The 17,024-nt window shown below is 53.6% G+C and overlaps 1 protein-coding gene across 1 annotated transcript in view; it reads right to left on the bottom strand.

The window, feature by feature from the left end:
* Positions 1–17,024, bottom strand: part of LOC140427342 (uncharacterized) — a 157,405-nt gene that overhangs the window by 122,362 nt on the left and 18,019 nt on the right. Inside the window, exons 3-4 of the mRNA XM_072512894.1 lie at positions 10,603–10,721; positions 2,967–3,147 (exon numbers count right to left, since the gene is read on the bottom strand). Of these exons, the coding sequence (XP_072368995.1) occupies positions 2,967–3,147; positions 10,603–10,721 (300 nt within the window). The remainder of the gene's footprint in view (positions 1–2,966; positions 3,148–10,602; positions 10,722–17,024) is intronic.

Genomic DNA, 17,024 nt, shown 5'->3' with positions numbered 1-17,024 from the left:
CCAATTGAGGTTTCCGAAGGTAGAGGAGGGACTGGTGGCGGGATTGGGGCCCCCGATTGGGCTGGAGAAGCTGGCCAAAGGGATAGGGAGCATGCAGGCGGGAAAGGCACCGGGGCGGACTGTTTCCCGGTCGAATTCTACAAACAATATGTGGACCTATTGGGTCCGTTGCTAGTTAGGACCTTCAATGAGGCAAGGGAGGGGGGGCTTTGCCCTCGACGATGTCCTGGGCACTGATCCCCTTGATCCTGAAGCGGGACAAGGATCCCCTGCAGTGTGGGTCTTACAGGCCGATTTTGTTGTTAAACGTAGATGCCAAGGTGCTGACGAAGGTCTTAGCCATGAGAATTGAGGATTGTGTGCCGCAGGTCATCCACGAAGACCAGACGGGGTTCGTGAAGGGAAGGCAGTTGAATGCGAATGTGCGGAGGCTCCTGAACGTTATTATGATGCCGGCGAGGGAGGGGGAGGCAAAGTTAGTGGTGGCGATGGACGCTGAGAAGGCCTTCGATAGGGTAGAGGGGGGTACTTGTGGGAGGTGCTGAAGAGGTTCGGGTTTGGGGAGGGGTTCGTCAGGTGGGCTAGGCTGTTGTACGAGGTCCCGATGGCAAGTGTGGCCACGAACAGGAGGAGGTCTGAATACTTTCGGTTGCATCGAGGGACGAGGCATGGGTGTCCCCTGTCCCCCCTGCTCTTCGCACTGGCGATTGAACCCCTGGCTATGGCACTGAGGGAGTCGAGGAACTGGAGGGGGTTGGTGCGGGTTGGGGAGGAGCATAGGGTGTTGCTCTATGCGGACGACTTGCTGCTATATGTGGCGGACCCGGTGGGGGGAATGCTCGAGGTAATGAGGATCCTCAGGGAGTTCGGGGATTTCTCAGGGTACAAGCTCAACATGGGGAAGAGCGAGTTGTTTGTGGTTCCCCCAGGGGACCAGGAGAGGGGAATTGGCGAGCTCCCACTAAAAAGGGCGGAGAGGAGCTTCAGATGGCCAGGTGGCCAGGAGCTGGGGGGCCCTGCATAGACTGAATTTCATAAGGCTGGTGGAGCAAATGGAGGAGGAATTCAAGAGGTGGGACGTGTTGCTGCTGTCCTTGGCAGGTAGGGTGCAGTCAGTTAAGATGACGGTGCTCCCAAGGTTTGTGTTCCTGTTCCAGTGCCTCCCCGTGTTTATCCCGAAGGCCTTTTTTAGGCGGGTCAACAGGAGCATAACGGGGTTTGTGTGGGGGCGAGGGACTCCGAGGGTGAGAAGGGTGTTCCTGGAGCGGAGTAGGGATAGGGGAGGGCTGGTGCTGCCCAACCTCTGTGGGTACTACTGGGCCGCCATTGCGGCGATGGTGTGCAAGTGGGTGATGGAGGGGGGAGGGGGCTGCATGGAAGAGGCTGGAGATGGCGTCTTGTGAGGGTACGTGTCTGGAGGCGCTGGCAACGGCGCCGCTGCCGCTCCCTCCAATGAGGTATACCACGAGCCCGGTAGTGGCGGCTACCCTCAAAATTTGGGGGCAGTGGATGCAGCACAGGGCGGAAGTTGGGGCCCCGGTGTGGACCCTATTACGGGGGAACCACCGGTTTGTCCCAGGGAGAATAGACGGAGGATTTTCGGGGTGGCACAGGGCAGGGATAAGAAGGTTGGGGGACCTGTTTGTGGACAGGACGTTCGCGAGCCTGGGTGAGCTGGAGGAGATGTATGGGCTCCCCCTGGGGAACATCTTTAGATATTTACAGGTAAGGGCGTTTGCCAGGCGGCAAGTGGTGGAATTCCCGCGGCTGTTGCCACGCACAGTACAGGTCAGGGTGCTCTCGGGGGGGTGGGTTGGAGTGGGGAAGATCTCGGAAACTTACCAGGTGATGCAGGAGGAGGAGGAGGCCTCGGTGGTGGAGTTGAAAGGTAAGTGGGAGGAGGAGTTAGGAGAGGAGATCGAAGAGGGGACGTGGGCAGATGCCCTAGGGAGGGTGAACTCCTCCGCTTTGTGCGCGAGGCTCAGCCTCATACAGTTTAAGGTGCTGCACAGGGCACACATGATCGGGACAAGGATGAGCCGGTTCTTTGGGGGGAGAGGACAGGTGTGTTAGGTGCTCAGGGAGCCCAGCAAATCATACCCATATGTTCTGGGCATGCCCAGCGCTGGAGGAATTTTGGAAGGGCGTAGCGAGGATGGTGTCGGGGGTGGTAGGATCCAGGGTCAGGCCGGGCTGGGGGCTCGCAATATTTGGGGTTGCAGGGGAGCCGGGAGTGCAGGAGGCGAAAGAGGCTGGTATTCTGGCCTTTGCGTCCCTGGTAGCCCGGCGAAGGATTCTTCTTCAGTGGAAGGATGTGAGGCCCCCCAAGCGTGGAATCCTGGATCAACGATATGGCGGGGTTCATTAAATTGGAGAGGGTGAAATTTGCCTTAAGGGGATCGGTACAAGGGTTCTTCAGGCGGTGGCAACTGTTCTTGGACTTCCTGGCAGAACGGTAGACAATGGTCAGCAGCAGCAGCAACCCGGGGGAGGGGGGGGGGGGGGGGGTTCTATTCTATTTTTGTTTCTTTACACTGGGGGATCTGAGGGGGTGTATATATTTGCTATGTTTGCTTTATGTTAATTTGGGGTGTTCATTTATTGTTTATGTACAGGGGGGAGGGGGGGGAATGGGGGTTGTTTTACTGTGTTTTGCATTTGATTCTGTTGGGTTCCTTTTTCATCCTGTTGTTGATATTTTGTGAAAATCTCAATAAAAATTATTTTTTTTAAAAGAGGCTAATCTTGCATAAATATTGGACTGAAAGAAAAATACTTGGAGAAATTTTTTTTTAACACAGATGTATGATTGGGAATAGGAAAGAAAGGGACAAAAATGAAATTAATTCAAGACAGAAGTAACTGGTTGGGAAAACCTTAATGTTGCCACAAATTTGTAGGTTTCAAAAATTACCTTGGTAAGTGTGATCTAAACAGCACGTGTGTTTCTTAAACCAAGTACCTACCTCTTGACTGTTTCTACCCTGAAGAATTTCCAAAATCTTAGTGACAATGTCACGATCTCCCGTGGCCAGAGTGAGTATATTATTCACTCTTGAATTCCTCCCAATGTAATCATAGAAATCAGGCACAACTGCGAACAGCAACACAGTCTCCAAGGCCAGGAAATTGCAACACCATTTATAGCTGAAGGCATTGAGAAAAATAAAACAGTGATATTAATTGCTAATTGCCTTGTATGAGAATCTGGAATTAAAGATAAAGCTATCCCTTATGAGGGATCTTATCAAAAGCCTTCTGAAAGTCCAAATACTTCACATCCACTGGTTCTCCCTTATCTATTCTACTAGTTACATCCTCAAAAAATGCGGTGTGTTTGCCAAGCATGATTTTCCATTCATAAACCCATGCTGACATTGTCCAATCGCATTAGTGCTTTTTGAATGTTCTGTTGTCAGTTATTTTATAATAGACTCGAGCACCTTCCCCACGACTAATGTCAGACTAACTGGCCTGTAATTCTCCCTTTTTTCTCTAATTTTCCCTTCATGTTCAAATTTTGATTTCCTCTTTTCTTGAATTCTAAAATGCTCCCAATCCGCAGGCTTGCTGCGTTTTTTGGCAATTCTGTCGGCAGGATTCTCTGCTCCCGGGACTAGGTGCCCGCGCCATCGTGAACGCCGCCGCTTTTCATGACGGCGCGAACAGGGCCCGGGCATGACCTATTCTGGCCCCCACAGTGGCATGCACAGTTGGGCAGCGCCATCCTGCGCATGTGCGGGAAACTTTTATGCGCGCTGGCCCCTCACCAACATGGCGGCGGGGTTCTGGGGCTGGCCGCGCGGAAGTAGGTAGGCCCGGGGAGGGAGAGGCCGGCCCACCGATCGGTGGGCCCCGATCGTGGGCCAGATCCCATCGGATGCCCCTCCCAGTGAAGGAGCCCCTCTCCCCCTCCCCACAGACCGCCCCCCCCCCCCCCCCCCGCCAGCGTTCCCGCACAGTTCCCGCCGGCAGCGACCAGGGGTGATCAGCATGGGCGGGACTGTCATTTTTTTCGCCAGCCGCTTGGCCCATCTGGCCCGGAGAATTGCCGCTCGCCGTTTGCGGCGATTCTCGCGGCGCTGGTCTCGGGGGGGGGGGGGGGGAGGGGGGGATCGCGTGCGGGTGTCGGGGCGGCGTGGCGCGACTCACACGGCACCCCGGCGATTCTCCCACCGGAGTGGGGGGGAGAATACCGTCCTATATGTTTCCTCTTTGGATTTCATATTATCCCGAATTTCTTCTGTAAGCCAGACAGGAATGAATAATTTTTGTAACTCAACACGTACTTTAAATATGAACCATTGCCTATCCACCATCAAATCCTTTAGTCAGGTTCCCCAGTCTATCTTTGCCAATTCACGACTGATACCCTCACAGTTCCCTTTATTTAGATTCAGGACCCTAGGGCGAGATTCTCCAACCCCCCGCCGGGTCGGAGAATCGCCGGGGGCTGTCGTGAATCCCGCCCCCGCTGGTTGCCAATGTCTCCGGCACCGGATGGGCTGAAGTCCTTCCGCTAAAATGCCTGTCCCGCTGGCGTAGATCAAACCACCTACCTTACCGGCGGGACAATGCGGCGCGGGTGGGCTCCGGGGTCTTGGGGGGGGCGCGGGGCGATCTGGCCCCGGGGGGTGCCCCCACGGTGGCCTGGCCCGCGATCAGGGCCCACCGATCCGCGGGCGGGCCTGTGCCGTGGGGGCACTCTTTTCCTTCCGCCTTCGCCACGGTCTCCACCATGGTGGAGGCAGAAGAGACTCCCTCCAATGCGCATGCGCGGGAATGCCATCAGCGCCCGCTAACGCTCCCGCGCATGCGCCGCCCGGAGATGTCATTTCCGCGCCAGCTGGCAGGGCACCAAAGGCCTTTTCCGCCAGCTGGCGGGGTGGAAATTCGTCCGGCGCCGACCTAGCCCCTTAAGGTTGGGGCTCGGCCCCCAAAGATGCGGAATGCCCGACTGATTTGCGCCGTTTTGGGCGCCAGTCGGCGGACATCGCGCCGTTTCCGGAGAATTTCGCCCCTAGTTTCAAATTTGACTACTTTACTCTCCACCTGGAGATATCTGGGGCGATATTCTCCGGAAACGGAGGGGGGTGTGTTGGGGAGGGTGCATGTCAGGGAGGAGAGGGGAGGTGTTGGGGAGGGTGCCTGCCGGGGAAGAGGGGTGGGGGGGGCGGGGAAGGCAAGTGATGGAGAGAGTGCGTGCCGGGGAGGAGAGGGGGGGGGAGGTTTGGGGAGGGTGCCTGCCGGGGAGGAGAGGGGGTGGGTTTGGGGAAGGTGCGTGCCGGGGAGGAGGGGGGGGGCGGTAGGAGGGTGCGTGCCAGGGAGGAGAGGGGGCGGGTTTGGGGAGGGTGCGTGCCGGGGAGGAGGGGGGGTTTGGGGAGGGTGCGTGCCGGGGAGGAGGGGGGCGGTTGGGAGGGTGCGTGCCGGGGAGGGGGGCGGGGGTTGGGTAGGGTGCGTGCCGGGGAGGAGGGGGTGGGTTTGGGTAGGGTGCGTGCCGGGGAGGAGAGGGGAGGAGTTGGCGAGGGTGCGTGCCAGGGAGGAGGGGGGAGGGCAAGTGATGGAGAGGGTGCATGCCGGGGAGGAAGGGGGGGGGGGTTGGGGAGGGTGCATGCCAGGGAGGAGGGGGAGGGCAAGTGATGGAGAGGGTGTGTGCCGGGGACGAGGGGGGGGGGGGGATTGGAGAGGGTGCGTGCCAGGGAGGGGGGGGGGGTAGGGGATGGGGATGGTGCGTGCCAGGGAGGAGGGGGGGGGGAGTTGGGGAGGTGCGTGGCAGGGAGGAGGGGAGTGGGCGTTGGGGGGAGTGCGTGCCGGGGAGGAGGGAGGGGAGTTGGGGAGGTACGTGCCGGGGAGGAGAGGGGGGTTGGGGAGGGTGCGTGCCGGGGAGGAGAGGGGGGTTGGGGGGAGTGCGTGCCGGGGACATGGGGGAAGGGCCATAGGGGGATATGGGTGAAGGGGGATATGGGAGATATGAGGGAAGTGGATATGGGGAAGGGGGATAAGGGGAATATGGGGGATATGAGAGAAGGGGAATATGGGGAAGGGGGATATGGGGAAGGGGGATTTGGGGGAAAGGGGATATGGGGGAAGGGGGATTTGGGGGAACAGGGATAAGGGGGATATGAGGGAAGGGGGATATGGGGAGAGGGGGATATGGGGAAGGGGGATATGGGGGAAGGGGATAGGGGGTATATGGGGATATCGGGGAAGGGGATATGGAGGATATGGGGGAAGAGGATAGGGGGATATGGGGGAAGGGGGATATGGGGGAAGGGGGATATGGCGATATGGGGGAAGGGGGATATGGGGGAAGGGGCTCGGGGGATATGGGGAAGGTGGATATAGGGCTTGGGGGATATGGGGATATGGGGGAAGGGGGATATGGGAAAGGGGATATGGCGGAAGGGGATAAGGGGGATATGGGGGAAGGGGGAAAAGGGGGGCAGGCAGTGGGAGGTCTCACTTGATGGTGCGCCCCCCGGCCTCTGCATCTGCAACCTCCCGGTCCTCGGTCCGCCTGCAAGTTCCAGGGCCCTCTCCGCACGGATGGTGAGTGGTCGCAATTGGGGTGGACCCCCTCATGTCCTCTCACGGTCCCGGTTGTTGTTAGCGCACTTCTCCTGCGGGGGAGCGTGAAGGGCGTCACGCTGCTGCTAGCCCATTCCGGGCCGGAGAATTTGCGACGTTTCGAGGGGCTGTGGTAGTCACCACTGTTTGTATATAGTACACATATGAGATGTAATACGGTAAGGCTCCTGTACTACAGGTATGGGGGTGGATCCCTGCCTGCTGGCTCCGCCCAGTAGGCGGAGTATAAATGTGTGTGTTCACCAAGCTGCAGCCATTTCGGTAGCAGCTGTAGGAGGCAACACATCCCTGCGTAATAAAGCCTCTCTACTCTCGTCTTGTCGTAATTGATAGTGCATCAATTTATTACACAGAGATTTTACAGCGATGGGCCTTCGCATCAAGCCTGATCGCCTGCAGCTGCACCCTCAAGCAGACAATGCCACATCAGCTTTTGACCACTGGCTAGCTTGCTTTGAGGCCTACATCGGATCAGCGACAGAACCACCCTCAGAGACACAGAAACTACAGATCCTGTACACACGGTTGAGCTTCGATATTTTTCCTCTTATCCGGGACGCGCCCAACTACACTGAGGCCATGGCGCTTCTGAAAGAGAACTACACACGGTCGATCAACAAACTCTACGCCAGGCACCTCCTGTCCACACGGCAATAACTCCCTGGTGAGTCATTGGAAAATTTCTGGCATGCCCTGCATGTCCTGGCGAGGAACTGCAGTTTCGGCCGTTGAACATTCCGAACTCCTAATCAGGGACGCTTTCATTATGGGCATAGGGTCGGCGTACATCCGTCAGCGCCTCTTAGAAGGGGGTACGCTCGACCTTGCGTCGATCAAGAAACTCGTGACCTCGCTAACGGTAGCCTCCCATAATGTACAAGCGTAAAAAGAACAAAGAACAAAGAAATGTACAGCACGGGAACAGGCCCTTCAGCCCTCCAAGCCCGTGCCGACCATGCTGCCCGACTAAACTAAAATCTTCTACACTTCCTAGGTCCGTATCCTTCTATTCCCATCCTATTCATGTATTTGTCAAGATGCCCCTTAAAAGTCACTATCGTCCCTGCTTCCACCACCTCCTCTGGTTGCGAGTTCCAGGCACCCACTACCCTCTGCGTAAAATACTTGCCTCGTACATCTACTCTAAACCTTGCCCCTCTCACCTTAAACCTATGCCCCCGAGTAATTGACCCCTCTACCCCGGGGAAAAGCCTCTGACTATCCATTCTGTCTATGCCCCTCATAATTTTGTAGACCTCAATCAGGTCGCCCCTCAACCTCCTTCGTTCCAGTGAGAACAAACCGAGTTTATTCAACCGCTCCTCATAGCTAATGCCCTCCATACCAGGCAACATTCTGGTAAATCTCTTCTGCACCCTCTCTGAAGCCTCCACATCCTTCTGGTAGTATGGCAACCAGAATTGAACACTATACTCCAAATGTGGCCTAACTAAGGTTCTATACAGCTGCAACAAGACTTGCCAATTCTTATACTAAATGCCCCGGCCAATGAAGGCAAGCATGCCGTATGCCTTCTTGACAACCTTCTCCACCTGTGTTGCCCCTTTCAGTGACCTGTGGACCTGTACTCCTAGATCTCTTTGACTTTCAATACTCTTGAGTATTGTCGTACGCCCCCGGCCGCACGGCGACCCCCTCCTGGACATCATGGACCCCACCAACGACCGCCCCCAGCCAACTCTCAACCAGGCAGGCAGGCCCGTGGCATTCTTTTCCCGCACCCTCCACACCTCCGAAATTCGGTACTCCTCAGTCGAAAAGGAGGCCCAGGCCATCGTTGATGCTGTGCGGCATTGGAGGCATTACTTGGCTGGCAGGAGATTCACTCTCCTCACTGACCAACGGTCGGTTGCCTTCATGTTCAACAACACACAGCGGGGTAAGATCAAAAATGATAAAATCTTGAGGTGGAGGATCGAGCTCTCCACCTACAATTATGAGATTTTGTATCGCCTCGGTAAGCTCAACGAACTCCCCGATGCCCTATCCCGAGGTACATGTGCCTGCGCACAAGTGGACCGACTCCGGGCCCTACACGATGGTCTCTGTCACCCAGGGGTCAGCCGGTTCTTTCACTTCATAAATGCCCACAATCTGCCCTACTCCATTGCGGAGGTCAGGACTGTCACCAGAGACTGCCAGGTCTGCGCGGAGAGCAAACCGCACTTCTACCGGCCAGCCCGTGCGCACCTGGTGAAGGCCTCCCATCCCTTTAAACACCTCAGCATGGCTTTCAAAGGGCCCCTCTCCTCCTCCGACTGAAACACGTACTTCCTGAACGTGGTCGATGAGTACTCCCGATTTCCCTTCGCTATTCCATGCTCGATTTGACGACTGCCACAGTCATCAAGGCCCTCAATAGCATCTTCGCGCTGTTTGGTTTCCCCGCTTACGTCCACAGTGACCAGGGATCCTCCTTTATAAGTGATGAGCTGTGTCAATTCCTGCTCAGCAAGGGCATTGCCTTGAGCAGGACGACAAGCTACAACCCCCGGGTAAACGGGCAGGTGGGGAGGGAGAACGGGACGGTCTGGAAGGCCGTCCTGCTGGTCCTACGGTCGAAAAATCTCAAGGTCTCCAGCTGGCAGGAGGTTCTCCCCGACGTCCTCCACTCCACTTGATTGCCTAATGCAACCCCCCATGAACATATCTTTGCCTTCCCTAGGAAGTCCACATCCGGGGTTTCACTTCCAACGTGGCTGGCAGCTCCAGGACCCGTTCTCCTCCGCAAACACGTGCGGCTCCACAAGGCGGACCCATTGGTCGAGAGGGTACAGCTACTCCACGCAAACCCGCAGTACGCCTACATAACGTACCCCGACGGCTGCCAAGACAGAGTCTCCCTCAGGGACCTGGCACCAGCTGGGTCCCGTCCCCCCCCTATCTGCCCCGGTGCCACCCATCCTCCCCCCAGCGCACCTCACCAAAGCCCCCGCTCCAGGACGATCCGTCCTCCCATTGGTTCCACCCGGGGATGAAGATGAGGACTACACGCTCCCGGAGTCACCACAATGGAGGACCAAGGCACCCGACCAGCTGAATTTGTGAACTTTTCCAGAACTGTGCACCTTAAAAATGCTCACTTACATGTAAATAGTTTTCCACCCCCCTCGCTGGACTCTTTTTTAACAGGGGGTGAATGTGGTAGTCACCACTGTTTGTATATAGTATACATATGAGATGGAATACGGTAAGGCTCCTGTACTACAGGAGTAGATCCCTGTCTGCTGGCTGCACCCAGTAGGTGGAGTATAAATGTGTGTGCTCACCAAGCTGCAGCCATATCGGCAGAAGCTGGAGGAGGCAACAAATCTCAAGGTAATAAAGCCTCGATTACTCTCTACTCTCGTCTTGTCATAATTGATAGTGCATCAAGGGCCCTGATTCGCGCCATTTTTGGCACCGGGTTCTGGCCATCGCAGTGATTCATAGAGAACCCTGCCCCTGAATCATGAAGAAAATCCAAATTAAAATGTACCCTGGCAATGCCATCTTCAGTCTTTGCTACATCCTAAACAGAATATAGCACTTTTTAAAGATTCTTTCGGAACTACTTCACTGCTGAATTAATAAATTGAGCATCTCTTTATCCCTACTTTAAAGGAGCTAAGAAAAACGTTCTTGAGGACAAATTTTCTGTTCATCAAGGTGAGGAACACCAGTGCTGGAGAGTGGATTTCTTCCTCCGACTTTATCATCCTACCAGTACCATGCAATCACAGGTCAAGGATGTTCCACCAACCATTTAGGAACAATCTTTCCACACAATTATCTTGGAGTAATGAGACAGTTACTTTCAGTGAGGAAATTGCACTCCCCAATTCTGTGATTCCCCCATCTGAGAGTGTCATCTCCCTCAAAGTGTGGGAATCGCAGAATCATTGCAAATTAGCAACAAGTTATGATTCAAACCCTAGGACAGCAACCTCATTACAACCCACCCAAGCCCTCCATCATTTTTGTTTAATGTTGTGTTGGTACAAAGAGACATACCGAAAGTTCCATTTTGACACCAGTCCCAGGAGAATGTTCTGTGGGCATCCCCTCTGCATAATCGCTAGAAGTAGGTAGTGCAGAGTCAAGTACAGCTCATCATATAGATTACTTCCACCCTGTGTCAATGAGAAAGCGTGTTTATTTGAACAAACAAATTAAGAAACTATTAGAACTGAAAAGGTTATTCAACCTACTAATGCTCCTTTTTTCACAAGAAGTGATAATAGAATTCCTGCTTCGACCTTTTGCATTCTCTACCTACCCATGGGGCATCCTCACATTCCCCTTCATTCCAATGCAAACCGGCAGCCATGTTGTGGGCTGCTTCACCTTCGCATGCACTCTCAGCAGACTTGTTTCTCTGTGTTTCTCAGTCTTAGATTGCTTTCCAACAATAGAAATCTTGCTAATGCCATTAAGAGGCAAAGTTATTCCACTATCCATGCAATGAAAGCAAAAGGTCTTTTCAAAATGAACTACCATTCCCATAATTTTGTTTTCTTTCTTTCACGGGCAATGGAATCAAGTGTTCACCTTAATATGAATCATTGGCACATAGCTGTGGTCTAGCAGCTTGTGTTGCAGCGTTAGTGGGAGTGTTCATTGAGGAACACAGTGGTTGGGTTTTTGGCTTTTGATAATAAATTAATACCCCATAATCAGGAATCGTATATCTTACTAGACGCTAGGATTCAAACAAACTGACATATCTTCCATCAGTACCGTTACAATTTACATCTTTAATCTTATATTCAAGTATATATTGCAATCAATATGTTCTAAGTCACACACGTTAAAACAATACATACAGCATAAATACAATTCTACTGTGGGATTCTCAGAAAGGAATCTTAAGCATTTTCCAAAAGGAAGATCCAATTTTTATACAACTTTATCAATTGCAATGAAAGGGAAAGAAAAGCATGAGTTAATTTTCCACTCCACTAACTTTATGTTGCCACAGGCAAGCTGTTCGGTAGGTCTGTGCTGGGATTCTCCCTTCCGGGGACTAAATCCCCACGCCGGCGGGAAAACCGGCGGCAACGACTCGGCGTCAACAGCCTCCCAAGGTGAGGAATTCTCACTTGTCTCGGGGGCTAGGTGGACGGCAGAGTCGTTGGCGCCGCTCCAGCTGGCGGCGAAGGGACTGTGCGGGTTTGCGCATGCGCCGAAGGGCCGGCGTGATCTCGCGCATGTGCAGAACCGCCGGTGTAGTTCCGCACATGCGCAGACCGGCCGGCGTATTTTGGCGCATGCGCGGGAGGGTTCTCTTCTCCGCGCCGGCCATGGCGGTGCCCTACAGGGGCTGGCGCGGAAGGAAGAAGTGCCCACACGGAACAGGCCCGCCTGCAGATCGATGGGCCCCGATCGCGGGACAGGCCACCGTGGGGGGCCTCCCCGGGGGTCGGATCCCCCGCGCCCCCCCCGAGGACTGCCCCCGCCGACTTACCTGCCAGGTCCCGCCGGTGTCAGAGGTGAGTGATTCATGCCGGCGGGACTGGCTAGAAACGGCCGGCCGCCCGGCCCATTGGGGCCCGGAGAATCGCCGGTGGGGGGGGGGCGCTGCCAACGGCCCTCGAACGGCGTGGCGAGAATCCTGCCCCGCCCGAAAAACGGCACCAGAGAATACGGCAGCTGGCGTCGGGGCGGTGCGGCGGGATTCGCGCCGCCCCTGGGGATTCTCCGACCCGACGGGGGGGAGGTTGGGCATGAAATCTTTGCAGTCATATGTACACTGTAAGTTTTATTGACACCTAGAACTAATTACAATTATACAGTGAAAAGTGTACAAGCTAGGAATATTCTTCATGCTTCCTGGTACACACAGTTCGGTCCAACCCTAGACTGACCCTGGCTGCCGGTCATGTACTCTCTTATATCACTGTGTGACCAATTCATACTCAGTCCCAAATGTGCCAGACCCCTATACACCTTCCCAAATCTTTATCCAATGTGTTATAAGTGATTATATTTATTTTAGGTCTTACGTTATTATTACCATTGGTCATTTACATTACTGCATTATCACTATCCCATCTCCCCCCTTCAAGTCCTGGAAAATAGGTTCAGGTTGACTGGAGGTCTTATAATCTTTCCATAGGTGAATTGGACATTCTGAATTCTCCCTCAGTGTGCCTGAACAGGCGCCGGAGTGTGGTGACTAAAGGATTTTCACAGTAACTTCATTGCAGTGTTAATGTAAGCCTACTTGTGACACTAATAAAGATGATATCTTGTTTGCCGTACTGTCGGAAGAGCGGTAGACTCTGCCACTGCTGGTTCTTCCTGTAGGTTTGGAGGTTGTTCTGGAATCTGGATATGTTTTCATCCTTTTCTTCCATCCTTTCATGTTGAACTGCATTTGATCAGTTCAGCTTTTGTCCTGGTCAGTGGTTGATACTCTAACACATTTCTTGCGGGATGGACGAACATTATACCAGTCTCCTTGTTGTTTCTTTCACTGCTTCCATCATCACGTGGGTCATGGCGTTGTCCACTGTGGTGGAGAATGGTAAATCCTGCAACTAGAATGAGGTTTAGCAGTAAACATTTCGCTGTCAGTGCTGCAACTGAAAGTTGAGGCTGGTCAGTCTTTTTTACATCCTCCATTGGAGGATTCAAGGTTAGCTCTGATGGTTGGCTGGTCCAGCCACTAAAGGTTTACCGGCACCTGTAATGAGAATGGACGAACATTCTTCTCAAAGAGTGAAGACAGTTCAGAGCTGAAATCCTAGTCAGGATGTGTTTTTTAAATCTGAGTACTTGGGTTCTGTATGATTAATGACAATGGTTGTCTTGACAGCGTCTGCCACTTTTAGGAGATCGAGGCATCTCTGCTCAAGAGAGAAAGACTGGTTACAGACGTACATCAGCCCGAGGGTTTGCTTGTTGCCTTACCTCAGTGGTTCCAGAATCATGCCTAGGACTGGAATTCAGATTCTGATGTGTTGGGTGCTCTGGATCCGTGAAACACATACAGGCCACCAACACTTAAAATAGTACAATACTATTTTATTAAGTTAGAAACTGTTGAACATACTTTCACTGTGGGTTAACACGATGTTAGATTAAACTAAAGACCTATGTCTATCCTAACCAGTCTATGCACTCAGCACATGGTGAAGATCTGTGCTGTTAGCTGTAAGCTCTCTCCCTCTGAGAGGCTGCATCCTGACTGAGCGGGAACTCAGATGCCCTCTGTCTATAGAGTGAGTGTGCTCTGGTGATTGGCTGCGGTGTTGTGTGTGTTGATTGGTCTTGCTGTGTGTCCATCAGTGTGTATCTGCACCATGATATACTGGTGTATATTATGACATCCCCCCTTTTATAAAAAATGTGTGATGAGAATGTTCCTAACTACGGTTGGGGTGCGAAGAGATATTTACAGGACTACGTACATGAGAACTAAGCTATTTAATGGCACCATGGGAAGGTGCCTGGTGCAGAGAAGCAGTATGCAACAAGAGTAACGAGATCCACACTATATACAAACCAGGGAAACGATCAAACAAAGCAACAAAACAATTCAGAGAGTCCATAAATTCGAAAAGTTCATAAATTTAGTCTCTGAGGTGGGCGACGAATTCTGGTTGACCGCCTCAAGGGTGGGTCGAGAGCCGCCGGTTCAGGAGCGGGCTGGACTGCGTCAAAGTCAGGGGGAGACAGAGTGACAGGGAGCTCTGCATAGTCCGTGGCAGGGTCAGCAGGAGGGCGAGGCGACACTGGAGGATCACGTGGCGAGTGTGGAACGAGACGAAGGGCGCGCCGATTGCGGCGCAGAATAGAGCCATCCGATAGACGAACCAGGAATGAGCGGGGAGCTATCTGCTGAAGGACAACAGCGGTTGCAGACCAGCCACCATCCGGAAGATGGACGCGGATGTTGTCATCTGGAGCCAGAGCAGGGAGATCAGCTGCACGGGAGTCATGAGCCGCCTTGTGCTGTGCACGAGACAGCTGCATCCGGCGAAGGACCGGAACTTGGTCGAAGTCTGGGACATGGGTGGACGGCACCGTCGCCCTCAGGGTGTGGCTCATGAGTAACTGGGCTGGCGACAGGCCAGTGGACAGTGGGGCGGAGCGATAGGCCAGCAAGGCAAGGTAGGAATCAGACCCAGCATCGGCAGCCTTGCATAGGAGCCGTTTGACGATATGTACGCCCTTCTCTGCTTTGCCGTTGGATTGGGGGTACAGGGGACTGGACGTCACATGGGCAAAATTGTACCACCTGCCAAAGTTGGACCATTCTTGGCTGGTGAAGCAGGGGCCATTGTCCGCCATAACCGTTGTCATGATATTCAGATAAACATCATGGTGCAAACATACATACACACGGATGGACAGATCAACGGACCAATCAATACACACACAACATCACAGCCAATCACAGACAAGAGCATACACACTATAAAACGGGGAACACGACACTTCCTGCTTTTTCCAGCAGGAGAAAGCTCAGGGCACAGAGCTCACAGCAAGCCACTCAGACATTCACCATGTGCTGAATGCTTCTCCAAGGTAGTGTTAGGGCTTGGTCCACAGGTTAGAGGGTAATGAACGAACCACAGTAACCAGTTTACAGATGTTGTTATTGTTCGTAATAAAACTGAGTTGTACCATCCGCAACCGTGTTGGTTTGTCTATGTAGCAGAGCACCCAACACGACATGGTACCAGGATTGGAACCCAGTAACTGTGAGACCTACCTACGCATCTTAAGGAATCCGCCATCCTGCGCCATGGGCACCATCAGCCCGCTGCAGCCGCTCCAAATCGCTGGAAACCTTGGTGTCAACTGGAAGCTGTTTAAACAGCACTTCCAGTTCTTCCTAGAAACCACAGAAAGGGAGAATGCTTCGGACACCAGGAAAATCGCCCTCCTCCTCTCCACGGCAGGGCAACATGCCATCCACATCTACAACTCCCTGGTGTTCGCGGAAGGTGAAGACAAGACGAAGTACAAGACGGTCCTTCTCAGACTCGAGCAACACTTCAGCGTCGAGGTAAATGAGAGTTTCGAGAGGTACCTCTTCCAGCAGCGCCTGCAGGGTAAGGATGAACCTTTTCAATCTTTCCTGACACACCTCCGTTACGAGGCCACCTCCGATTCCATGATTCGGGACCAGATTGTTTTTGGGGTCACCTCAGGCACCCTTCGCCAGCAGCTCCTCAAAATTAAAAGCCTCACCCTAGCCACCGCCATCGAAGTCTGCATCCTCCATGAAAACGCGACCAGCCGCTACTCCCAATTCCAGGCGGCCGAATCGGCGCGGCAGGGGTCCAATCACAGGCAAGAGCATACACACTATAAAACGGGGAACACGACACTTCCCGCTTTTTCCAGCAGGAGACAGCTCAGGGCACAGAGCTCACAGCAAGCCACTCAGACATTCACCATGTGCTGAGTGCTTCTCCAAGATAGTGTTAGGGCTAGGTCCACAGGTTAGCGGGTAATGAACGAACCACAGTAACCAGTTTACAGATGTTGTTATTGTTCGTAATAAAACTGAGTTGTACCATCCTCAACCGCGTTGGTTCGTCTATGTAGCAGAGCACCCAACACGACAACCGTGAGCCGGGATGCCGTGTCGAGCAAACGTTTCTTTACATGCACGAATGACTGCAGACAAGGTGAGGTCGTGCAACTGTATCACCTCCGGGTAATTCGAAAAGTAGTCCACGATCAGGGCATAGTCTCTACCCAGCGCGTGGAACAGTTCGATGCCCATCTTGGTCCATGGTGACGTGACCAACTCATGGGGCTGCAGGGTCTCATGTGGTTGGGCCGGATGGAAGTGCTGACAAGTGGGGCAGTTGAGCACTCTGTTGGCTATGTCCTCATTAATGCCGGGCCAATACACTGCCTCTCGGGCCCGTCGGCGGCACTTTTCCATGCCAAGGTGGCCCTCGTGTAGTTGTTCCAGGACAAGCTGGCGCATGCTATGCGGGATGACAATGCGGTCCAGTTTTAGAAGAACCCTGTCTACTACCGCCAGATCACCTCTGACATTATAGAATTGAGGGCATTGGCCCTTGAGCCACCCGTCCATTAGGTGGCGCATGACACGCTGTAGCAAGGGGTCAGCCGCCGTCTCGCGGCGAATTTGGACGAGGTGTTCATCCGAGGCAGGTGGATTGGAGGCCGCGAATGCCACATGGGCGTCAACCTGGCAGACAAATCCCGCTGGGTAACATGGAATGTTGACTGATCTGGAGAGAGCGTCAGCAATGATGCGGTCCTTGGCTGGGGTGTATACCAGCTGGAATTCGTATCGCCGGAGCTTGAGAAGAATACGCTGGAGGCGAGGCGTCACCTCGTTCAAGTCTTTCTGTATTATATTGATCAGCGGGTGATGGTCGGTCTCGACGGTGAATTGAGGAAGTTCGTAAACATAATCGTGAAACTTAACAACACCGGTC

Source organism: Scyliorhinus torazame, chromosome 7 (genome assembly GCF_047496885.1).
Source record: "Scyliorhinus torazame isolate Kashiwa2021f chromosome 7, sScyTor2.1, whole genome shotgun sequence".
Taxonomy (NCBI): domain Eukaryota; kingdom Metazoa; phylum Chordata; class Chondrichthyes; order Carcharhiniformes; family Scyliorhinidae; genus Scyliorhinus; species Scyliorhinus torazame.
Note: the sequence above shows the minus strand (reverse complement) of the source record. Positions and strands in the feature narration are given on the sequence as shown.